Below are 26,198 nucleotides of genomic sequence, written 5' to 3'. Positions count from 1 at the left end.
GACAATGGTGAAAATAAAACTTACAAGGTAGCTAATATTTGTTGAATTACATTGAGGCTTTGCAGTGAAAATGTTCATGTTTCTTAAGCTTTTTTGATTGTGGAAAAAGGTAGTCTTAAATTTGTCATAAAATTTTTTAAAAGAGATCACAAAAGGAAGAACTTTTAAGGCCTCTATTTATAATAACAGCTAACATTAATTATGTGCTTATTCTGTGCTTAGATGGTCTGATGCTTTGCACATAATTAGTTCATTAAATTCTCACAATAACCCTAAGAAGGTGGAATTATAGTCCCATTTTATAAATGAGGAAAATGAAGCACAAAAGTAATTTTCCCAAAATTTCTAGAAAAGAGGGTTGGGATTTAAACTTAGCAAGTCTGACTCTTAACTAGCTTAATATACTTACAATAAGTTCTCAGTATTGCTGTATCATATTCTAAATTTGTTAATTCTTCTCTACACTGCACAATATTTCTGTTTCAAAGAAAATTATAGCATTGCAAAGTTTACATAAACAGAAACTAACAGCTAATATTTATTGAACATCAGCTTTATTTTATTGGGGAAACATTTTACATTGATGAGCTACTTAACCATAAGATTGTAAAATATCACTGTGTTTACTTGTGATCTACAGATTGACTTTGTCTTATTTGTATTTTACACTTTGATTCAAATGGAAATTCACCTTGTATCTTATACCTGTGGATTCTTTCTTAAAAATGAAATAGCACTTGAGAAACATCAGACTTGTTCTGGTATTCTAGATGGACCTGAGGGCTGGGGGAGGTATTTGCTCCCAAGGACCAGTTGGCTCTCCCCAAATTATTACCAGTGAACCTTAGGACACTTGGAACACATTCTGTGCCCTGTGCTCTATAAAAATACTCTAATTATTTTTCTTTTATTATTTATTATAAAACATGTACTGGAGTGTTTATCTGAGTACTTTTTTGATACTATGCTTGATTAAGCAGTTTTTTTCATTTTTAGTGTTTCATTTAGTGAAGAACATTAAGTTGAACAAATTTATATAAAATAAATCAGAAATTTAAAATTTTTCTGTACTTTCTTGAAGTAATTACTTCTTTTTTCATGCATTTAATTACAGTTAAATACATTTTGTAAACTTTTTTCACCTTTTTATTTAGATGAATAATACAGCAGCCAGCCCAATGTCTACTGCCACTTCAAGTAGCGGAAGAAATACAGGGAAGTCTATAAGCTTTGCAGCAGAATTACAGAGTATGATGTAAGTATGTCTCTGCATCTTGCTTACCTACTAAGTTTACTTATGTTGATAACAGGCAGTAGAAATAACAAGTTATAAGACTTCACTTGGAAATTTGTGCTAATCAAGTAAAAATGAAACAGTTGATTACATTTTCAGGAGCCATCTGCAGAAGAGGCAGAATTGCTTACACATTTTGGTATATTTAAAAAATAAGAATTGATTCATCTTTGTGAATGATATAATGAACCATCTTGTAAACATTTTTGCTCTAATTATCTGCCCAAATCTGTTATGAATTATTACTATTTTAGTTTTAGATTTAGAAAATGTTGAGATTACCTGTATTCTTGGGTAGTGGACATGTTTTCACAGAGTTCACTTCTCAAATGTCATAATTCTATGAGTGTAATTTAGTTTTTAGTTTTTATAACACTTGAAATCACTGTATTTCATGATGTTGAGAAACAATTTAGGACATTTAGAAAACAGTTTTTGAGAAATTGTGCAGTCGTTAAGATTTGCTTTCCTAAGACTCACTTCAACTTGATTTTTTGGCTTCTTATTTGAATGAGACTTCATATTTTGAATAGATGGGCAGTAACATTTATTAGGTATGTCTGCTGGCACTACTCATTTTACTTTATTATTGGTTAAACAGGTAAATATCTGCATAAGGGGGATAATACAGAGACTTCTTTCCCTATGGTATATTATTCACGACTTATCAGACAGTTTTAAAATAATGTTTCTGTTGAAGGCTTATTTATCCTCGTGTGGCTGTATGTAGATAGTTGTCACAGTGGATTAATTCCACTGTGGTGATTTTTGTTCAAAGGAAAAATGAGCATATACGTAACACTTTAATTAACATTGAAAACATTTAGGTCATAGCTTCTTAAACATTTTGGTTTCAGGTCCCTTTACATTTAATTATTGAAAATTTAAAACAGTGTTTATGTGGATTATATCTATTAATATTTATTACTTGAGTATAAAGTAAAAATTGTTAATTCATTTAATTAATTATAAACATTAAATGTTAGCTTAAACAATATATGGCCTATAAAATAATTATATTCTTAAACCTAAAATTGGTAACATGTTTTGTTAGATATGTGAATAAATATATGAATTTAGGAGCTATGTGGAAAATTTTACAAAGGGTTTATGCTTATGTATACTTTTTGTATATTTAAGTTTTTTCATTATTTGTCTGTGGCTTTATGTTAAGAATCTCTTATATTACAATAGTTATGTTTAAATGAATTAAGTGTGCTGTAGAAGGTTTATAAGGTGAGAATATTCATTTTTCTGTAGAGCCCATTCTTTGATTTACTTTTGCATATTAAAAAGTTTTTACTTTTCAAAATTTCAACTCATAAAATTATAGTGAATAATACACCCAACCCCATGCATCCACTATTTAGTTTTAACAATAAGTGTGCTTTGCCAGTCTTATTTAACCTTTCTCCCTACTCAACTTTTTAAAAAAGGAAATAATTTAAAGAATATCCCAGACATAATATTTCAGTATTGTGTATTTAAACAATACTGTTAATAGCTAAAACAACATGTTCTTTAGCAGCGGTCAGCAGATGACAGCCATGGGGCCCATGTTTTTGAAAATGAGGTTTTATTGGACCTCTGCCACACTCATTCATTTATCTGTTATCTGCCTTTGCTTTCATGTTACATAATAGAGTTGAGTATTTGTGACAGAGATCATATGACTAATAAAGCTGAAAATAATATATGGAAGTACAGAAAATACTTATTTTCATGTTGTAGAAAAAGTTAGATGACCGCTGATCAATGGAAATAATAGCGTTCTAAAGAGGAAAGTGGTATTTTTGCCTTTTATACTTAGTAGAGGATCTTATATTGCATTTGATGGGTAGCAGGACACGTAAGTAAACTGAGAAAAAAAATAAAAGCTAAATTCAGCACTTTATAAAATACTTTTGCAAACATATTCCCAGCTAATGTGCTTAAGTTGGATACAGAATGCAAAAGTTATTGTTGGCTCCAATTTTGGAAGAAATGTATATTTTACTTCTATTTCAAACCTCATGCAGATGCCACTCCTAATAGTTTTATTTATTACTTATGGTCTGAAGTTACTTTTTCCCCTTATGTATTGCTTCATAGAATAGTTGTTCCATAGGAAAAAAAGGTCAAAATTGGGGGAATCTTTAATTTGTCAATATTTTCTATTGATATATAAGGTTTTGGGCTTTGGTAGGCTTAAACAATATATAGCCTATAAAATAATTAGACTAAATATATCTTTGATCCTTGCTAATGTGATTTCAAATAAGGAACTGCGGACTTGAGTTTCTGTGTTTTATTTTGTGTTGTAGGAATTTGTTCTATGAATCCCTACTTTTCCCCCCTGAGGTTTTACAGTTCTTCTAAACTATATTGCTGCTTTTCAATCCTCTGGTGCAACTTTCTTCCAGACCCATTGCCACTAAGGAGTTTTTCTCTTGGTTCCCTGCCCTCTAAATAATTATCATTATTGTTGTATTTTCTGGGAAAGGTTTCACTGAAAGGTGTCTAGTTGTCAAGCATGTGAAATTGTCATGGTCTGCTAATTAAATATAGAACTGGCAGCCAGTCTGTCCTACTAGAACCTGGATAGAATTTGCTGTATTTTAAGCTTGGGTGGTAAATACTACCAGTGAAGTATTCTTTAGGAAGTAATTCTATAAATTTCAAAGTTAAAAAATTAATAGATGAACAATTGCTAGTGGTTGGTATGGGCTTTCCCATAGTGCATTTAACTGAGCACACTAGCTATATCTTCCTTTGCACAGTACAGCACTTTGAATGAATAGTAGTGGAAGGATCCAAAGATTTCTCATTTTTAAATTCTTGAGTTTAAGTAGCCTGTAAACAAGACAGTAAATATTTTCAGTCTGCTTGCAGATATTTTAACAAACTTCTTCAGTTTCAGTGTACTTTGAGTCTTAATTGGGCTTTCTTTTTCTTATTTTACTCATTTATATATTTTTCCCTTGTTGTGCTGTACTTTTTCAGGTTTATAGGTATGGTGATAAGGCCAGGTTTCTTTACTTGGTAACATTTAGTAAGTCTCAAGTGACCAAATTTAAAAAATATTTTGTTTGCATGTTACTTACATTTTGTAAGAATTCTTCCAAATGAAAATTTCTTTCTTATTTAAAGACCACACATTGAAGACATTTTTTAGCATCAGTTTTCTGAGAAAGCAAAATTTACTCTTTTACTTACATAGTTCTGCAAGTTTTGCATTTTTTTAAAGAAGCATTTATTGAGTCCTGGCGTGACCTAAATGGCTTTGAGATAGTCTAGCAAGAGAGAAGGGTTGTGGAGACCAATAATTGTCATGTAATAAGATATGAAAAATTGCATGGTGTAGTACTAAAGGAAAGATTGAAGAACTGAGGGTAAATATCCTAACTTTGGGTCTGTACTTCTGACTACCTCTTGGTATGCCCATTAAGTATTTATGAACACCTCAAATTTGTTATATGCAAATTATTCTGAGTAATTTTCTCAGTGAGATTTGCTTTTCCTCTTGGAAATTTTTGGTATGCATAACATTTACTTCATTTATTCCTTGCTGTACTATACTAGGGCATATTTGTATAGGTGGAATGGTATCATTTGGCTTTTATTATAATGAGGTTATGAGCTGTGATACAATATGTTTCCATTTTATCCTTAAACTTTGAAGAGTTGTAATATGCAAATATATATGAATTATTAATACATAATTATTAAACTAACGTAAATACTGAGTTTCCCTAGATCATTTAAATTTTTTAGGAAACTGGAGGGAAAAGAAATTCTTTAAGGTTAAATATTACAACTTCAGTGATGCTTTAATAATGGCAGTGATAGTAGTCAAGCTTGTGTAGAGCATACTGTGTGCCAGACACTCTCCTGAGTACTTCTACATTCATTTCATTTAATCCTCACAAACCCCTATGAGGTAAATACTGTTACTCCACTTTCATAGATGAGAAAATTGAGACACTAAGGCTAGTAACTTACCCTAGATGCCCTTGTAGTAAAGGCAAGACCTGGATTTAAACCAGTAAATCTGACTCCAGAGTTCATGCTTTTGGTAGTTGTGCTAAACTACATTTCTTTCAATAAAACTTTTATTGTGACTTATAAATTTAGTTTACAAATGAGCTATTAGTTTACGTGTGACGTGTGTATTGTAATTAATAATGTGAAAGCTAAATAATTGTTCATTTCATTATTTATTAGTAGTGAGGTTTAATTTTTATAGAAAATAATAGGTTATTTTAATTTTCATATTGCTATTACATTTATTTTGGTTTCTTATACCTTATAAGCACCAAATCTTTTTAAACAGGAGCATATCAGTAACCAAGAGGAAATACAATTTTTCATCAATTATATACATATAAACTCCTTATTGTTTGTTCATAAATGTGGTATTTCATAATTTTGGATATAAACATGGCTACATCATTTCTCTTGACTATTAAAATATTCGTTTTGCATTTATGTTTATCAGTATTAAATAACATTTTAACTCCTGATATTTAAGTAACACTGAAATATGTGGACAAACAGAATTATACCTTTGTGGAATGCATCTATTTGGAATATTTTAAGATATATAATGATTTATAAACATCATAATAATGGGGAAGATTTTCAAATTATAAAATTGGTTACAATCTTTCCTGAAAGTGAGGATACATGTGAGAAGTGATTGAGAACATAAAAGTGCTGTATAACTAGAAATTGGTTATACTTTTTGTCCTTTCAGAAATGAAATAAGGAAATGTTTGAATAGCTAGAGCCAACTGAATTAAGTGTCTGTATTGAAAAAATGTGCCATTTTATAAACAACAAAATACAGTTTTGAATTTGTGCTTAAATATTCTTATCATTTCTTTCATGAAAAGAAAATAACTAGACCTTTCATTTTAGGATAGGAAATGCATAATTGCCAGGGGAAAAACATTTTACTTACTCTAAGAAGTGAATGTTTGAGAGGAAGTTATTTGAGAATTCTGTGATGATAATCAGTTACTTGGGGTTGGTGGGCGGGGTACAGGTAAAAATTCATAGATTTAACATTCTGAATTGCAGGGTATTTGCAAATGATCACAGTGGAGAATAGAAATACCTGTTTGAAACTATGTTGATGGTGAAAACAGGACCTAACTGATGAGCAGTATTTATTGTCTTTTGTGTGAATATTCATATATTCCATTTTGTTCCTGAGTGCTTCTCCTACACCCTGCTCAGCATGCTATGTAGCATGTGGTTTATATATATAATCTTAACTTTTTAAAATCGAAAAACTTTTGAATTTTGAAATACATCTTTCAAAAAGGAATTGTGGACTTGTGTCTTTCTCACAGGATTTATATGCAGTTAAACTTTAAATGAGCTATTGAAATAAAGCACTTAGTATTCCTGGCACACAGTAGACACTGCCCTTTTGTCTTTGTCATTAAAAAAATTATCATCAGTATATTAATAATTAAGACTATAAGGTGGAGATTGTGGGTGCTGGTGGTGGAAGAGCTACAGTGACTTTACCTGTGGGGAAGGAGATCCCATTTTGTCCAAACAATAACAAAGATATAAAATAATGGTATGTCAACAACAATAAAAACAAATTAAAAAAATTGTTTGTTAAAACTTATAAAGAATTAAGAATGTTAAGAATTATTAGGAAGTTTATTAAAAAGTATTTCCAAATACAAAGAGAAATGTTTACAGTTTTATTGGAGGAATTCATAGAGAAAAGGTGATTTGTTTGCATATTGTTGAGTAGAAATTTTTTCAGTAATGGAAAGATCTGTATCTGTGTTTGCCAGTATGGTAGAAGCACATTAAATTGAGCTAGGCAACTGAGTGACTGAATTTTAAATTTTATTTTAATGAATTTAAATTTAATTACTCACGTGTAGCAAGTGGCTACCATATTGGACAAGACAGAAGAAATAATAGAAAATATAAATTATATATAAAATAGTTAATTTCAGAATTATTTACACTGTTTTGAAATTGAAGAAATAGATTTTCATGTTCTGTTATTTTAACACTTTCATCAGTTTACTGTTTTCTTCTTCCTCTTTGATTTGGTTGTCATTGTCCTATAGCTCTTTAAGGATTTGCAGATGTTAACTTTTTTTACTTTGGCAGGTCTAATTTGATTGGGAGGTTTAATACTTTTTGTGCAGACGGTCTCAATAACTTAGAAGTATGTTTCTTAAAAATATTTTCTGTGAATTTGCATAACATATTTAGTCTTTGTAGAAATCCTGTGATTGTAGCTGTGACTGTACTGTGTTGTTCTTCATTATCATGCCTGTGTCTGATTGAATATCATGTCAAGTTTTCAGCACCCATTTTTATGTAGCTAGATTTGCAAAATTTCTAGTAGCTATAAAGTTATCTGTATGTTAAATAATATTTTATCAGTTCATTGTTTTTATTTTTAATGTAAGATTTGAAAACTTTTAAGGTTTAAATGTACCAAGTTCAAAATTGGCAATGCTTTTTTCAGCATTGCATATATATCGGAAAGTGGTTAGTAATTTTGGATAGGAAATTAAAATTTGATATCTATGATTATGTGTTTGTTCCCATCTTACAACTTACAATAACATATGCTGATATAGAATGTAAACTACTCCTAAAATTAAAAGGTGTAATTTTAGAAAAGATGAATACATTTTTATTGTATGCATTTTTCACTATTTTTTGAGTTTAGGGGCTCTGTGAGTGTTTTCAAGTGTGCCCAAGTACTGTTCTGATTCTCTTTAGATGTGATGTGAGACAGATAACTAGTTTTACATTATATCCAAAGGAATTGACTAATCCACTGCTGTATTTTAACATGATAACATGTGTATTAATATTGTGTGTATATTTTTATAAAATGCTAAAATACATCAAAAATGTGTATTGGTATGATTATACCTTTGCAAATGATTCTTTTTTGACTTCTCTACATGGACATTTTGTAATCTTAAGTAGAACACTATATTGCCTTTTAAAAAGTATTGTTATGGTCATGAGTTTTTTAAACTGCCACTTTTTCCCCAGGACTTAATAGAAGTCACAAAACTAGTTTTCTAGGAAAGAGTAGTGAAAACTAATCCTTAATCTGTCATCTTTGGCTGCTGTTCTCCTCCTTTATTTTTCATAAACTGCTCTGTCTTTAGAGAACCATGACGTGACCGTTTCATGACTGGTAGAGTGTTGCTAGTCTTTTCATGGCTTGCTTTCTATTCCAGCATTACATTGCTTAATAATATATGTTTAATAAAGATAGCAATATACTACTAATATGTTTTTTTCAAGTATGGGTTAAATTAGATTTTTTTGGGGAACCTAGCAATAAATTAATACTTATTCATATAACAGAAATGCCATAATTTTTATGTGGGATTACATCCAGACAGTCCAACTTGGCGTACAATCTATTTCTAAGTCAAGCACTGACTGTGTTTTTCATTTTACCTCTTCCAACCTAGATTTGATTTTAACTGTATCTTTTATACCTTTCTAATTCTTTAGAAGAATATCAACAGAGATAGTCTTTGCTTTTAATATACAGTAAAATGTTACTTCTCTGGGATTTGTAACAAAACAAACATTTTAAAGGAAAAATGCTATATATAAGTGAGTGATTAAAAGTAGCATGATACAATGGAAGGGATTGTAGATTTGGAGCGACAGTATATAGGTTCACTTCTGCATTGGTGGATTTTATGTTTAGAACAAAATACTCTCTCCTCCCAACCCTCCCCCTTCAAAAAGAACACAATATGGAAATGTTATGAATAGGGAAATTGTTACATCAACATTTTATTCAAAGGGATTTGTCTTTTATATATTCTTATAGAACCAGTTTGTATTGGGTTGTTGGGAAAGTCAGGACAGTGCGTGCATGCGTGCGTGTGTGTGTGTGTGTGAGAACTGCGATGTAGACCAGAGGTGCAGGGAGTGAGAGGATTCACTAGAGACAGAACGGGGAGCGGAACAGGTGGATTTACTGTACACTACTAAGGGGAACCGCTAGAGAGACAGGAGAGGTCTGCTGTGCTATGAGTGGGTTAGCTACCTGGTTGGGGATCAAACCCAGGCCACAGAGGTTATAGCTCTGAGACTCAACCTATAGGCTACTCGGGAGGTCGCTCATGATGCATTTCAAAGGAAAAATATGTCATGACTTTCCCTACAAGGCAATATTATATTCTGAAAAGAAAAAAAAATCACAAAATAGTGAAAGATCATGAAGAATACTTTAAATTCACTAATTTAAAGCACTGTTAGTGCTTTGGTATTTGTCTTTCCAATTCCTATAAAAATTGAAAAATAAATTAAAAAATTAAATTGTAACTGCTATTGTATAACCTTGGTTATACATTTTATCATGTTGATAAATGTACATTACCTTTATAGCTGCAGTTAGTCTATATTCCATGTTTTTCAACAGTCTTGTTAAATATGTTAGGTTGTTTGTAACTTTTCAGTGTTTAAATGCATTGTAATGAACTTTCTTTCAGTAACTTCCTTTCTATTCCTCTCCCATCACCCCTTCTTTTTTTATATATATGTATATAAAGTGTATATACATCTCAGTCTTTGTGCATGTCACTTATATTTCATTAGCGCTAATTACTTGAAGGTATTTGATGACCTTTTCATAAAGACTTTGAGTTATAATCCCACAGTATATATATACAGTGTATATATATATATACAGTAGTATATATGCAAATATGCCTTGCAAATACTGAGTAATGTAACATTCGTGTATATATATATGTAAATTTATATGTAAATATTTTATTTATATATTTTAAATATGTATTTTATTATGAAAGAATTATTCCAGCTTAGTTTTTTAATTGGTAATACATTTACACATTTAAAAATAGTTGCATCTATACAGTAAAAAGTTCTCCTGTCCCTGTTGCCTAGTTTCTTTGAGTAATGTTATTTTCAGTATATTCTTCTGGAATTTCTTTATCCATGTGGAAGTACATGTGAATATATTCTTATTTTTCTTTTTGCATATGGAGTGCCATACTGTAGACACTTGTTTGTACTTCCGTGTACTTGCTTTTGGAGATCTCTGCATAGCAACACACAGAGGCGTGTATATGTATGTCGTATTTCTAATCTTTCTAGAGTTTTATAGTTGAGTTACTGTTTGATGAACTCTATAGCCTAAATATATAAAGGGAGTCCTTTATTGTTCAGTGAAACTGAGGCAATGTTTAAATGAGTTACTTAAGTCAGAAGAGGTATTGAGATCTTCACACAGATAAGCAAAAAGTAGAAAATAAAAGCTATCTGTTATCCCTGACTAAGAGAAAGTCTTATATTTTGGGATGTGTGTATGTATGTTACTTAATTTTAAGGTCATAGTAATTTTTAACTATTGCTGGGCTTTTTTAATATCCTGCCTCCCAAACCCCCACAATATACTATGAACAATGGTTTATGTTATTGTACTTTATTATTATTTTTTTTTTCAAAGATTTATTTATTTATTTATACAAGCACTGAGTACAGTCAGAAGTGCGGGAGGGTGAGAGAATTCACCAGAGCCAGAGCGGAGAGCAGAACAGGCAGAGTGATGAAATACACTGCTGAGGGGAGCAGCGGACATGGCTGGAGAGGTCTGGCGCCATGTGGGACCCTCGCCTGGCGGCCGGGGATCAAACTGGCGCTGCAGAGGCTGTGGACAGCTTCGCAACCCAGTGCTCAACTGCTGCACCACCGGGGAGGCCCTGTATTTCATATTTGTGTATCTACCCTATTATTTAGCCATTTGATTGTTTCTAGTTTTTTCCTATTATTAAAAATGACATAATGACATCTTGATACCTATGGTTTACATTAAAAAATTAGTGGAAGAATTTTTAAGTTTAAAAACTTTTTTGACTCATTTATATATCTCTATATAATGGACTCATTTATAGATCTCTATAAGCGTTTAAGAGAGCACCCTCTTCATCTTTTTTTGATATTTAGCAGTAAAAACATTGTGCTGTTTTAGTTTTTCTTTGACTACTAACTTTGAAAATATTTGGCCATTTATATTTCATTTGTGGATGCCCATATTCTAGAAAATTTTGCTGAGTACTTGTTTTCCATTGGTTTGTTAAATGCTTTTAATACATTAAAGGCATTGAACTTTGTGATCATATTTGGCAGTCACCCTATTCCAGTCCCCCATCTTTTGGTTTCCTTACAGTTTGTAGTGCTTGTTTTTAATATTTGAATCTTTATTCTTACTGTGTATAAATCAGTTAAATCAGTCTTTTCATCCTACCTTTGACAGAAAGTCCTGTGTTAAATTTTTTTATATCATCATGTACTTTCTTATATTTTAGACTTTTCTATAGTTTAATATTTAATCCATTGTTTTGTTGTATGGTGTCAGGGTAGGTCTAAGTTAAAATAGTTATACTTCAAATTCATTTGACAGTGGTCTCACCACCACAAATTATATAAGCCTTCCTTGTCTCTCAGAATTGAAATGCTACCTTTATCAGATAATTATCATTTATGGGTTTTCTTCTTTGTTCCATTGAATTGTCTGTTCCTTTGCCAATACTGCATTACTTTAGTTATTATAGTTTCTTAATGTGTTTTAATATTTGGTATTATCATTCAAGGTCATCTACATAACTTTTCTTTTTAAAATATTTCTGCTTCTTTTCCTATTTTTATTCTTCCAGATGAATTTTTAAGAGTCATTTTATCAAGTTCCAAAACAAATTTTAAGTGAAAAATTAAAGTTTAATTTTTCTTTTCTTTTTTATGTTTTTTGCTGTATACTCACATTTCGGACATTGGTCTGTGTAGTTCATTTGACTTTTAAAGTTGATTAATGAAATAATTTTACATTTAGAAAGTTTATTTGAAAAGTTTACAACACAGGATAGAAACTGACTAATGAGTGAGTTGGTTAACTAATGTATGATTAGAGACTCTGAAGAACTCAGTTTTCTTTAATGTTTGTTTTTCTTGCTTGAATGTGGAATTGTGTTATGCCTGCAGTATGTAAAATTGACCAAATTTTCTCCTCAATTTTAAATCATGCAGTTATTGTCTTAGTTTTGAATGGCGAGCATGATTGGAAACAAAAGATCAGTTTAATTTTTTTATGGGTATATAAAACTTATTCTGACTATTGGAATTATGTACAAGGGCCATCTATGCAATATATATATATAAGAATGAATAATTTCATGTATTCAATTTTATAAATATGTAAAGCTAATTTAAGTGATCAAATGGATCTTATTTTGATCATTTTAATGAAAATATTTCTACAGTAGATTTTACACATTTTGGCCTATAAACAAGGATACCGTGTAAAATTTAATCTTTTTATTTTACTATAGTGTCATTGTAAATATCAGGTGTTGCAGTCCACTTATCCTGTTAATGATACTGCAGAGCACTAGAAAGACATAAGTGTACTTTGCTTCCATAGTCCTACTTTGCTTTGCTTTTTGAATTGATTCGTAGAGTTTTTATGTTTTCTCTCTTCTTAGTAGCTGCTATTTTTGCTGGTGTTATTGTTCCATATCTGACAGTTTCAACTCCCTTCTTTTTTGAATGGTGCTTTGTCTATGATAGATTATTTAATTTGCATATATAATTCATAAGGTGGAAAAGCCTGTCACACTTTTTCTTCTGAGAAAAATTACTTGATGTTTGGTGTACACCCATGATATTAATTTTGAGAGTTGCGTTTACTTGTTCTTGGTTCTGATTTTTGGCTGTTTTTTAATAACTAAAATTGTCAGATAGCAAGTAAAAGTTTATTTGTAAGTCCTTTAGGATTGAGCTTGTTTTCTCAAACAATTTTCAGGATTTTAGTTAGGTTGCTTAGTTCAGTACACAAAAAGCCTTTTTTTTTTGCTGATTAAAGTCTAAAGTAATATTTTCACCTATGCCTAATTATCATTCAAACCATTTTGGAAAATTAGGCAGGGCCATTGGCTGGGATTGGTAAAGGTAAGAGGTAGGGAAGCTTGAAGACAGTGGTGAAGGTTTGTAATGGCAACAGTGGGGTTAGGGAGAGAAAACTACTTGGGAATATGTTTTCCGTTGCCTAAGTTGTCAATGAGTCATTTGAGATTAGATAGTATTTGTAAGGGCTCTGACATCAAGGTTGTATAAGTTTCTGTAGCTGTACTCAGCTGCTGGGTGTAAGCCTGGAAAAAAAAAGATGATTGGATTGATTTAGGGATTTGAAGGGAAGACATAGCAGAAGAATATTAAAATTTGAGGTGCTGGGGGTTCTGATGACTGAACCTAGGCTTATGGAGTGGAATGGAATTGAAAATATGAAAGAGTTCATCAATTTATAGAAAGATGGGAGAAAGAGAAGAGATTGGAGATTTCAGTGAAGTACAAAATTAAATAGAGTAAAAGTAGTAATTAAGAGAGCTGGAGGAGGGCCTTCCCTGGAGGCTCAAGGGATTAAGCACAGCACTGTGAAGCTATCCGCAGCCTCTGCAGTATGAGTTTGATCCCGGCCAGTTTGCTGACCCACAAGGCGCTGCAGACCTCTCCTGTCTCTCCTTCTGTTCCCCTCAGCAGTGTATTTCAGTCAGTCTACCTGTTCTGTTCCCCACTCTCTTTGATGAATCCTCTCACTTCCCCAACCCCGCATCTCTGGTCTGTACCCCAGTTCTTGTATGCATAAATAAATAAATCTTAAAAAAAAAGAGAGCTGGAGGAATAGAAATTGTAACAGAAAATAAAACAATCAACTTAGATGTCTGGTCCTCCAGAAAGACTTTTTTTTGGCCTGTCCAGTCTTGCTAATTGCCTTTCTGTATGCTATGGCAACCTTGAAGCATATTTTTTATGCTAGTTTATTAGGGATAAATAAATCCCTAGTTTATTAGGGATTTATTTACTGATCTACTTCTGTTCCACACTGTAAGTTTTTTTGAATACAGGGATTGCTTTAATTTTCCTGTTTAACAGTACCTGTTACACCTGTTAAGTGTAATAGGCATTGAATTTAATAGGATGAGTAGGAAGTTGTGGTCATAGAGGGATAGTCTTATATGGGAAGACAATCTTCATGAGAGTTGCTGTAGTTGAGAAGATGTTAGAAGTTTTCAAAATAAAACAGGTTTAGAAACAGGGGAATGAGTGACCTATTATATCTTCACTCTATGTTCAGAATAGAAATCCAAATTACTGCTTAATTTGGCCATCCCTTTTATTCCTAGCTTTTTAAAGATGGTTTCATATTTTGCATCAGGTGCTTATTTTGCTTCCTTATAAACTTTATTTATTTAAAAAAAATTTTTTTTTTATAGAGGCATGTTTTTATTTATTTATTAATTTGTTTGTTTGTTTATACATACACTGGGTACAGTCAGAAGCGCGGGAGGGTGAGAGAATTCACCAGAGCCAGAGCGGGGAGCAGAGCAGGCAGAAGGACCGAAGTACACCGCTGAGGGGAGCAGCGGGCGGCAGGAGAGGTCTGCGTGCCATGTGGGACCCTCCTCCGGTGGCGGGGAGCAGCTGGGGATCGAACTGGCGCCGCAGAGGCTACGGGCAGCTTCGCAACCCAGCGCTCAACCGCTGCGCCACCGGGGAGGCCCCCCTTATAAACTTTAGAACTGAAGTTTAACCATTTCCATTATTTTCTTGCTGCATTAACTTTAGTTTCTTCTTCATCTTAACTGCATGAAAAACATTGTTAGATGTTATATTCAGTATTTGGAGTGATTGAAACACTTGAAACCTCTGCTCATTCTGCAGAAAGTTGTAGCAGATATGTGGTGTCTATAGAAGGAAGGATAATTTAGTGGAGTCAATCAAATATAAGTACCATGGTTTTTTTTTTTTTTTGCATTGCTATGAAATCTTTTTTAGTTAAAATATTTAACACTATCTCCTAGATTTCACATGTAGATTAAATCAGATTTTGTATATAAATAAGGGAGATAGGTAAATGTTCAGTGCATATCTCCTTATAAATGTCTATATTTTTTAAATTAGTTTGATTTTACAGGATTACTGATAAAATTGGACCTCAGCCCTTTTTTTTTTTTTTTTTTTTTTGTTAGTGCTGCTTAATTGCCTTTATTCAGCAACAAAGGATTCCAGATAGCATTGATTACTTAGATGGAATAGAAAATCTAAGAGTCTTTAGAAATTGTTTAGGCCAGTCTTTTTATTTAATCATGAAGAAACTGAAGAGCAGAAAGAAGAGGCGATTTGCCCTAGGGTGTGTACTTTCTTGGTGTCTCTCTGCTGTAAATTAGTGTTAATTTGACTGTTTCTCTCTCCTTTTTTAAAATCACCAGGATATGCCAATTTTCTTTCTTTTGTATTTGAGATAACATTATGATATTGCACTCACTTTAAAGTGATGAGTGAGGTATATATTTGAAGTGTTTATATTAATTCAAATCATAAAACTTCCTTATGTGCCTTGATTCTATGATCATGTTACCAACTTCTGAAGTATAAATTTAGATACTACTGAGATATCTAAATTTCCTGAGTAGAGCATCACATTTAGTTGACAAAAAGTGCTTAATTTTAAAATTATTTGTTATGTTTCATAAGCTTTCTCTTAAAAGACACAGTAACCTAATGACCACACTTCAGCATCCAGACATTAATTTTATAGATTATTCTTTGGTTTGAATTTAGTTTTTTTCCCCCTCTTATTTCAACTCTCAGCATATCTTCTAAAGCACTGCCTCCCAATATAGCCAATATATCGACTATTTGTTGTTAGTCTTTTATGACATAAGTATTTTGAGCCAGATTGTAAACTGCTTCCTTTATTGAGATAGTTTTCCTATAATAAAAAACAGAACTAGGGCCTCCCTGGTGGCGCAGCGGTTGAGCACTGGTTTGCGGGGCTGCCCGCGGCTTTTGCAGCGCCAGTTCGATTCCCGGCTGCTCCCTGGCCACCGGGGGAGGGTCCTGCATGGCGCGGGGACCTCTCCTGCTGCCCGCTGTTCCCCTCAGCGGTGTGCTTCGGTCCTTCTGCCTGCTCTGCTCCCCGCTCTGGCTCTGGTGGGTTCTCTCACCCTCCCGCGCTTCTGGCTGTGCCCAGTGCTTGTATAAATAAAAACAAAAAAATAAATCTTTAAAAAAAAAAATAAAGTAGTATCTTTCAAAAAAAAACACAAAACAGAACTAAATGGGTGTGCATAATGCTGCAGTTGAGATAGTGCTAACTCATTATCTCATTGTGGACTTGTAACATACAGTTCTTAGGCTGTCATCTCTTGGAACACCACATATCATCTAAACGATTATTGTATGCAAATGCTTTGCATTTCTTCATTCCACAAAGTCTGTTGAGTGCTGACCCTGCTAGATACTTTTCTAGGTTCTGTGGAGATAACAGCAAATGAAACACACACACATAAATACCCTCATCTCATGGAGTATATATTCTAGTTATAATAGAAGTACCATCATTTTTTTTTTTTGTAGTAAACTGTATTTTTGTGCTTTGCAGTCTTTAGCGCTTAAGCATTTCCTTACATATGGTAGTGATTTTTTTTTAAAAAAAAGATTTATTTATTTATTTATACAAGCACTGGGTATAGTCAGAAGCGCAGGAGGGTAAGAGAATTCACCAGTGCCAGAGTGGGGAACAGAACAGGCAGACTGACGAAATACACTGTTGAGGGGAGCAGCGGGCGCAGCAGGAGAGGTCTGCTGGCCATGTGGGACCCTCGCCTTTGGCCAGGGATTGAACCGGCACTGCAGAGGCTTCAGGCAGCTTCGCAACCCAGCGCTCAACCGCTGCGCCCCAGGGGAGGCCCTGGTAGTGATTTTTAAAAAATAATTTAAAAAACTTATTTAACCAACTGAATTAAAATTTTTAGTTGATACTTGACTCACTTTCAAGGCAGAAAGTTATATTGTCAACAAATAACAGTTATTTCCCTTTCAAATCAGAACATTAGTAATTATGAGTGAGGATATTAGACCTTTTATCACTGCTTTTTAATGGAAGTGCTTTACATAGTAAATATTATGTTGGTTTTTGGCTTAAAATAGTTTAAATCACTTTGAGGAAGTAGTTTATATTCCTGGATTTTAAAAAAGAAAATAAAAGTGAGTTGAATTTTATCAAATATTGAAAAGATAATCTTTGAGGTGAAATGTGTATTTCTTTTTCCACATTTGACCCAATGATATGTCATGTTTACAAATTTCCTATCATTAAATCTTTTTTTTTAATAATTCTCATTACCAATAATGACTTTTTTTTTTTCATTCCCCATACAATTGCACCCCCCCTTATTTTGACCCTAATCCTTCCTCTCCCCACCCTCTCTCCCCTTAGCGTGTCTCTGGTTTATAGTTGCTTGTTGATTTTGATTTTTACTTTGTATTAATTAGTCTTTTTCCTGGTCCCTTATTTAGGTTTCTGAATTCCTGCTATATCATTAAATCTTACTGTGATCTTGTTGCAGTTTATTATGTACCCAAAAACAGAGATTACTTTTTTGTCAATTGTGTATCTAAAATAGAGATTAACCGAATACCCATATGTATCTGGAGATTAATCTAGAACCCCATTAACCTTTGACTTTATTGTGTGTGTTTATCTTAATACATAGTGATAATGCTACTTTTAAATACATTTTGGCTCACATCATTTTCTTGGGCCTGTGATTTATAAAACCTTTGAAAGCAGTAATTGTGTTTTTGAATCATCTTTCAGTTTTATTTGATTTTTATTCTGAAAGAAGGTCTTTTTGTAGATTTTAGAGGGGTTACTTCTAATACAAGAACAGTGACAGCATGAATTGATTAGGCAGCATATGTTCATATTCAGCAATCATTATTTAGTTGTCTTTCTTATATTGCTAACAAATATCCTGTTTGACATACTTTAGAGTATTTTAGAGCTTTTCCAAAATGCAGAGAGTTATTGTGATTCTACCATTGTGACTTTAAATATGTGGAGGTAGACTGAAGTACTACTGATGCCCTTTTTTTCCCCTAGTGCAGTTGACCCAGAAATACTTTATTTATGTAACTTTAGACACCCTATTTCATATTACAGTCAACATTTACAGTCAGGATCCCTCTGGTTATTAAAAAGAAACAATTGTGTAAGTGGACATAAAAGTAAACATCTTTATTTATAAATTTAGTTGTAATATACTAAGTACATTTGGTGTGCTGTGCACTGTGGATACATTTGCACAAATAAATAATTATAAATTGTGATAAGAATTGTGAAAGGAAATGTATAGGTTAGTACAAAATAGGGGAATGCATTAACTTAATTTAGAGAAAGTCTCTTTGAGGAAGTTCTTCTAGGCTGAAAACAGGATATGTAGGAATTTTGGCTACGCAAAGGGTCTCAGCAGGAGGAATTACTACTACCATTATTAAATAGGTGTACACTAGCACTTCACCATACATTATTTAATAGCCCTGTTAGTTTAGATAATAGTATTCTTAAATTCTAGATCAAGAACTGAAGTATTACAGAAATTAAATGACTTTTCCACAGTTATTCAGATCTTAGGTGGTGGAGCTGAGATTTTATCAGGTCTTTCTGAATCCAGAGCCAACTAAACTACTGTTATGTTAGGGTGATTTGGGAAATATTTTATTATTTAATAATGTTAGTAACCTTTCTATTTTACTTTTTCTAATTTTTACAGCGTGACCCTGCTTTCAATGTGAAAACCAGAAATGAGACATAGTTAGGCTATTTAGGGGGATATACACACACATATTTGCAGATACATACATGCATACATATGTAAACATATTTATATAACTTATATTTATATAACTTCTTAATATCTCAAAATTTCTATTTTCATGAATAAGAAGTGCAGTAGAGTGAGAGAATTCACCAGAGCCAGAGTGGGAGGAGAATAACCAGACAGACAGACACTGCTGAGGGGAGCAGTGGGTGCGGCAGGAGAGGTCTGAGCGCCATGTGGTACCCTCGCCCGGCAGCCGGGGATTGACCCGGCGGTGCAGAGGCTGCAGGCAGCTTTGCAGCCCAGAGCTCAACTGCTGCACCACCAGGGGAGGCCCTTCACAGCCTTTTCTAACTCTTATCACTGCCTTGTCATTGCATTCTTAAAGATACACCTATGACTGCAAAAGCAGAGACTCAAAGTAAAAATATAGATGTCAAAGATTCAATAGAAATGCGCATATTATGTGAAAGTCAGGAAGAAGAAATTGCATTTTTGAATGAAAATATAAACCCTCAGCCATCAAATGGTAGAAGTCCTTGCTCCTGTCTGTAAATTTGTATTGTTTATTGTTTATTATGGCTCCTTAAAGACGTGAGTTGGAAAAGATTATGGTTATGTAGGGTCTCAGTGAGAAAAAAATGCATTATACCATGATGTCTGCTGTGGATGGCTTTATGCTGACCTGAAAATAATATTGGAAATAATCTTCTATCCAGAATATAGTAAGCATGGCAGAATCATAGACTTCGGAAAAACCTTGGAGAATATTATATAGGTCAGTACTGGTAAGTGATGAAACTTAAGTTGAGAAAAACTGTGTCTTCTTATATCATAGTAACTCTGTGACTACATCATTGGTATTCCAACTAGCAACTTAGTCGTAGTTGGGAAGGTTGGAAAGAGCCAAGAAAACAAAATAATGCTCAAAAAATCAATTGAAGAATTATGTCCAGTGAAAAATGAATGTCTTCAATTTTTAATTTCCTGGCTGATATACTTTTTATTTTTTCCATATATTTTTAAAGTTTTTTCTTTTGTAGGACTACGTTAGATATTTGTGTGCTCTGAGGATGTAGATAGTAGCCGTGAGGAAATTTTAATAACCCTTTTATTAACATACATCAGTTTGTTAGCTTTTGATTCAATTAGATTCAGTGAAGATATTCTAAACTCTTTAAAACTTGCTTCAGAGAGAGTAGTATATAGAACTGTTGTATTAATTGATCCTATTTATGAATAGTTTTCTTATGCTCAAATTTCAAAAATTCTATACTTACTACATCATGGTCTCACTGGTCTTCTGAGTCTTGGCTTACACATTTTTAAATGGTCTTCCTTCTGCACCTACTAGGAGACAAATATACTCCTCTTTTTTGTCATAAAATCCAACCTACCTTTTATATTCAGGTTTGTTTTTTCTAAGCCTTTCGAGCCAAGAGTGCTAGTTCATAACAACTGTTACCCAAAAAGGTGACATGCTTTTCTTTGCTTACTTTTTAATGGATTTTAAATTTGTGGTAAGCATATCTTTCTCTGTGCTCTTAATCTTGTTAGTATGCCTGTCATAAAGCAATTAAGTGCTTAATTTACTATTCTAGGTGATGTTCAAAGGGAACTACTGATGTAGACTCTACTGGAAATTTGGAATTGAGGCATTGCTCATATGCACATGAATGAAAAGAAAGTGCAGATAGAATGAAAAGAATGAAGTGGTGCATGAATGGACATGTCTGTGTTACTGGTAGAGAGTAAGAAAAAGGGGGCAGTTTAGGCCTTGTAAGTGGGGGAGTTTCCAAAAGTGTAAAAGAAAGTTGGAAGTTCTGCTTTAAAGCAGTCTAAGAAGTCCTTCCAGAGAAGATACACTTCTAGGACCTTTAACTTTTAGTATACTGCTGAATCTATATGTATTTCTTTGTCATATCTACTCCATATACATTCTTTTTCTTTAAATTAGGAATTTGAATACTATTTGGGCTGACAATTTTTTATATATATACAATTGTCTTCTTTATTTCCTGTTTTATTTAGTCAGTGATCATGGAATGGAAAAAGACAATAATAAGCACCTATGATTGTGAAATATAACAGTAAATAATTAGTATAAAATATCAAAGAGGGGAAATTAGTTGCAAAAAGAAAATCTAAAGACCTGTTAGCTTGAGGCCTCTTCTGGCTAAAATTCTAGGAGGACTAAAGTTATGATTTGTGAGCCACCTGGAAGGTGAGTACTAGAGGCCAAATGGTTTTGCTAAGTAGTAGCTGTGCCTCACAGCTACCCTATATTAGGATTTCTAGAAGGTGTTTCAAGAAAATGGGACAAATACAATATTTTAAAGTTAAGTAAGGTATTTGACAACATATAGCCTAGCGGCTAGTTAATACAGTGGTATAGCTTAATGATTTAAAAAATTTTATTTGACACTGTTTTAAGAGAGTTATGCACTATGGTACCTAACTTTTTTCTTTGTATCTCCTTTTTGTTCAATTGTGAATAAATTGAAAGGTGAACATGAGAGTTCTCTGTAGGTTTGACAAGTTGTCTTTTGGAAGTGGAATTCAGTTAGGCTTTGTCAGTTTTGTAAGTCCCTCAGAATTTAAGAATTAGGAATTAGGAGTAAAGTATCAGATGCGCTATACTCAGACAGTGATAAAGTAGATAAATTGAATACTTCCTCAGTTAAATGTTGTTTTGAATATGGATAGTCAAACTTTGTTTTTCCTGGGGATCCTGTGAAAATGAAGATTCAGATTCAGAAGGTCAGGGTTGGGGCCTGAGATTGTGTAATTTTATATACAGGCTTTTTTTAGTGGTGCTGTTGTTGCTGGTCTGTGGATTACAGCAATATGAACAGTCAAATTTAGACTCTTAAGAAGATTTAAGGATTGGAAAATTGATTATATGTAATAACTGCAGAGATTTTTTTCTGATTGCATATAGGCACTTTACATATGATAGCTTTAATTTTCTCATAAAACTTTCAAAATAGGTGGTAATTTTTACAGATGATGAAATTGAGATACAGTGGGTTTAAGTAGCTTGCTTGAGGTTTTACAATAACTAGAGTAACTGGGATTTAAAATTAAAGGACACTCAAATCCTTGCTTGGGTTATCAGGTTTCCATGAAATTGTATGTTTTTTTTTGTGAAATTAACTTTCTCATGTTAAAATAGTTGCTAATTGTAGGTATTTGCTCTATTTCTTACAATTTGGGTATGGGGAAACAGACAAACCCAACATTATTTCCTGTGCCAAGTATGGGCTCAGGAAAAAACACTTCTAAAACATAGGGATACCTTATCAAGTACATTTTAAATTTTGTAATAAATACTTTTATTGAAAAATATTGGGAAGTGTATAAAATGTTTTGCGTAATTCTGTAATCTGAACATAATGATTACTCTTTTGAGTACTTCATATATACTTGTATACACTTGTATAACTTAAAGTAATTGAGATTGTACTATTTAAAATTAGTGTGCTTTTTTCCCCCATTTGTCATATTGTTAACAATGATGAAGGCAAAACTCTACTTTTTCTCATTTTTGTCTTGATCTTTGGCAATTTCATTTCCTTATTCTTTGATTCTTCCAATGCCTGTTGCCAAATTCATCTATAGTTTCTTTATTATATTACTTCAACTTGCCCATGTTTTTCACATCCACAATTCGTTTAAATTTTTGTCATGTGTTGTATCTTTTTTTTTTTAAAGATTATTGATTTATACAAGAACCAGGGTACAGGCCAGATGCGTGGGAGGGTGAGAGGATTCACCAGAGACAGAGTGGGGAACAGAACAGGCAGACTGACGAAATATACTGCTGAGGGGAGCTGTGGGCGAGACAGGAGAGGTCTGCGGCGCCACGTGGGACACTCTCCGGCTGGCTGTGATCGAACTGGCGCTGCAGAGGCTGCGGACAGCTTCATGGTGCTGCGCTCAACCTCCTGCGCCACCAGGGGAGGCCCTGTAGTATCTTTTTAATGACTCATGATGAAGTAAATATGAATAATTGTGGAATTTAAAGTCAATGAATTTTATCTTACCCTATCAGTTTTTATTCCTAATTAACTCTTTCATTAACATCTTACCTCCATTATCACATGGGGCACCATTTATATGTTTCCTTTTCTTGCTTGTAGTATCTTTAATTTGATTCTTGCATATGAGTCTGTTTAATCTCAATAAATAATTCTGTCATATTTGGGCCTTTTAAGGTTGTTGATCCTTTTTTTTTAAAAAAAGATTTATTTATACATACAAGAGCTGGGGTACAGGCCAGAGATGCGGGGGGTGAGAGGATCCATCAGAGATGACAGAGTGGGGAACAGAACAGGCAGACTGACGAAATATACTGCTGAGGGGAGCAGTGGGCGCGACAGGAGAGCTCTGCCTCGCCATGTGGGTTTCTCCCTGGCCTGCTGGGGATCGAACTCATGCTAAAGATTGCTTCATAGTGGATTGCTTCATAGTGGATTGCTTCACAGTGTGGTGCTTAACCCCTTGTGCCACCAGGGAGACCCAAGGTTGTTGATCCTTAAAACATTTTGTATCAAATTAAATATGTCTTAAGTATTATTGGAAAAGTCTGTTGACATTTGTAGGTCCTCAGTTTTCTCTTCTTAGGTCTTTATTCTTTTAAATTTTTTGAGATAACATTGATTTATAATACTGTATGTGTGTTAGGAGTACAGGTTCACACCTTTTCAAATGTTTATAGTACCACATCACACCTACCAACAAAGTACCAGTAAATGTGTAACATACCTGCTATTACTTTGCTGGTCATGGTGTCTTTCTCAGTGGATCCATTAGACTGAGAAATATGATCTCACAGCTTTCTTCCTACCCTATGCCAGGGGGAAAAAAAGCTAGATCTCTTCTATGGTTTCTCTGAGAATTTTTGTTTTGAATAATAATGGAGAAATGATTGTGGATGAAATTGAGATGAATAGTCTATGTAAAAGATTTGCTTCCTAGAATCATGTGCAATATCTTTTTAGTAGGCAAAGAAAAATACACCCTTATTCCTGGATCTTTAGGACTATCAAAGACTTAAGTAGATAAGAATTTAAGAAATTAGTATAAATGAAGAGTTAAAAATTGAGGCTGTCTTATTTCTGAGCATAAGTGTGGTTATATAGGCTTTTTAATATAGGATAGTGACTCCATGGTAAAGGGAATGTTAAGAATAATTACAGGAACTAAGATTTAACTCCACTTCTAACACAAAAGCCCATGAGTGAGACCATTATTGTTTTAATTTGATAAATAACAAGGATTATAAATACCTTGTTCAACTTAAGAGTTTAATTTTTAACTACTAAAATTGTGTCTTCACATCAAATGAAGTGTATACAGTGTGTTGTAGATAATGAATAAAATTATTGTTTATAGTGGTTAGCTAAGAATTATTTAATTTCCTAAAACTTTTGTTTCCTGATTAAACCTGAGCTAAATCTGATCCCTTGCTATATTCTTAAGTTTTATTTTTCCTTAATGTGTTTCTCACTGATCACTGTTAAAAATACACATTGGTATAATTTGGAGAAACAAAGATTATTTCTTTTTTTTGTATTTTGTCAGTTTAATGGTTATGTTTCAAGAACACTGTTACAGGTGAAATTGGACATTTAGGAAGCAGCTGCATTGAAGTAATAACATGATAAGGTAGTAATTAATAGAAGACTTGCATTTCATTCTCACCTCTTCTATGTGTGTGACCATGGGCAGGTTTTATTACCTCATTTTCAGTTTCCTCATCTGTAAAGAATTACACTACCCATCTCATAAGGGAATTGTGAGAATTAAAAGAAATGATGGTTATAAAAGGGCTTAGCACCTTGGCTGACACATAAAACAACCAACAAAGAAAAGCTAGTATAGAAATAATATATCACTTTAGCTACAATATACTTTATAGAAATCATTCAAGTATGTTAGGCACATATTTTCCTAAAATTAGCTTATTAAATAAAGTTTAAAATAATGAGTTTTTAGAATAAAATGTTTATATACATAGAATAGCTATTTGAACTAAAAATAGTTTTTGGCTCACATCTCTACAAGAAGAAAGGGAAGAAAAGTAACATACAAATTTTAATCGTTTTTTGGGTTGGACAGGTAAACTTAATTAAAGTTTTAGGGGAATATACATGTTGAGCTTATCTTCTTGATCTATTAAATGTTGGCTTACAAATTTGACTAATATACCTGGAGAGCTTTGTTTTAAAAAGCATCAAGGCTCTTCTCTTGCCTTTTCTCCAAGACCTAATTTTCGGGTGATTCTTTTGATCAGCTAGATTTGAATACCTGTGAGTTGTAACAAGTCATTTGTAGCCCTGTACCTTTTAGTGGCGTTTACTTGCTCAGCTCTTCTTTTTCCTTTAAAGTCTTATGGTCAGGTAATACAGCTTCCTGGCTTACTTAAAACATTTTGAGAGATATTTATGAGAGATATACGTCTCCTTTAAAGAAAATTTGTTAACTATTTGTACTATCTCAGAACTCTTAGTACTCATTACAGTACAAAATCAATTAAAACATAAAGGTTGTTAAACATAAATATTCTCATTTGAACTTGTATTCTTATATTGCCATTTTTCTGTAATTTATGATATCCTGTTTAGTGTATTTCTCATAAAATCATTTATACTAATGTTCCTCCAGAGCAGGACTTGGGACTAGAATGAGGCAAACAAAAGCACCTGGTGCACAACATTTAAGGAGGTACTAGCTTTTCATCGTCCCAGTCCTGTTCCAGAGAAGTAGGCTGCGTGTAAATTATTATAATTTTAGTTAGCATAATCTCTTGCATGCTTGGTTATTTTATTTAAAAAAACTGATAGCAACATGAAAATAACATAGTTAAACCTAGCCTTATTACTCAGAATAAATATAAGCTACTTTAAAAAGCTAATAGTGTGATTTTTCTCCTGTGTGTTCAGTAATGTTATGAGTTTCAGAAATTCCAGTTCAGTAGAATCTTGTCTCATGCCGAAATATACTTGGTTGTTTTATCTACTGGCAGTTACTTGGAATCATTACTGCTATGCCACAAGTTTCAAATTAAAAATAGTGTATTCAACTCTTAATTAATCTTAGGGATGATTATTGAAGTAAATAAGTATTTACCCCAGTTTTACTACATTTTTATTAATTATTTTAGAATTCTTTGAGAATTTTTTTTTTTTTAGTGCTACATCTGGAAATGCTCA

General features: G+C 32.9%; 2 protein-coding genes across 3 annotated transcripts in view; one reads left to right on the top strand and one right to left on the bottom strand.

Moving 5' to 3' along the window:
* The window catches only part of SUPT3H (SPT3 homolog, SAGA and STAGA complex component), a 426,450-nt gene that overhangs the window by 11,071 nt on the left and 389,181 nt on the right, over window positions 1-26,198 (top strand). For both annotated transcript variants that reach the window (XM_054698841.1, XM_037519827.2), the window contains exon 2: window positions 1,155-1,255. In XM_054698841.1, the coding sequence (XP_054554816.1) occupies window positions 1,155-1,255 (101 nt within the window). The remainder of the gene's footprint in view (window positions 1-1,154; window positions 1,256-26,198) is intronic.
* The window catches only part of LOC119252527 (runt-related transcription factor 2-like), a 42,779-nt gene that overhangs the window by 6,583 nt on the left and 9,998 nt on the right, over window positions 1-26,198 (bottom strand).

This window comes from Talpa occidentalis, unplaced genomic scaffold (assembly GCF_014898055.3).
Source record: "Talpa occidentalis isolate TD23 unplaced genomic scaffold, MPIMG_talOcc4v2.1 talOcc4.2, whole genome shotgun sequence".
NCBI classification, from domain to species: Eukaryota; Metazoa; Chordata; class Mammalia; order Eulipotyphla; family Talpidae; genus Talpa; species Talpa occidentalis.
This window is presented reverse-complemented; position numbering and strand designations above follow the sequence as displayed.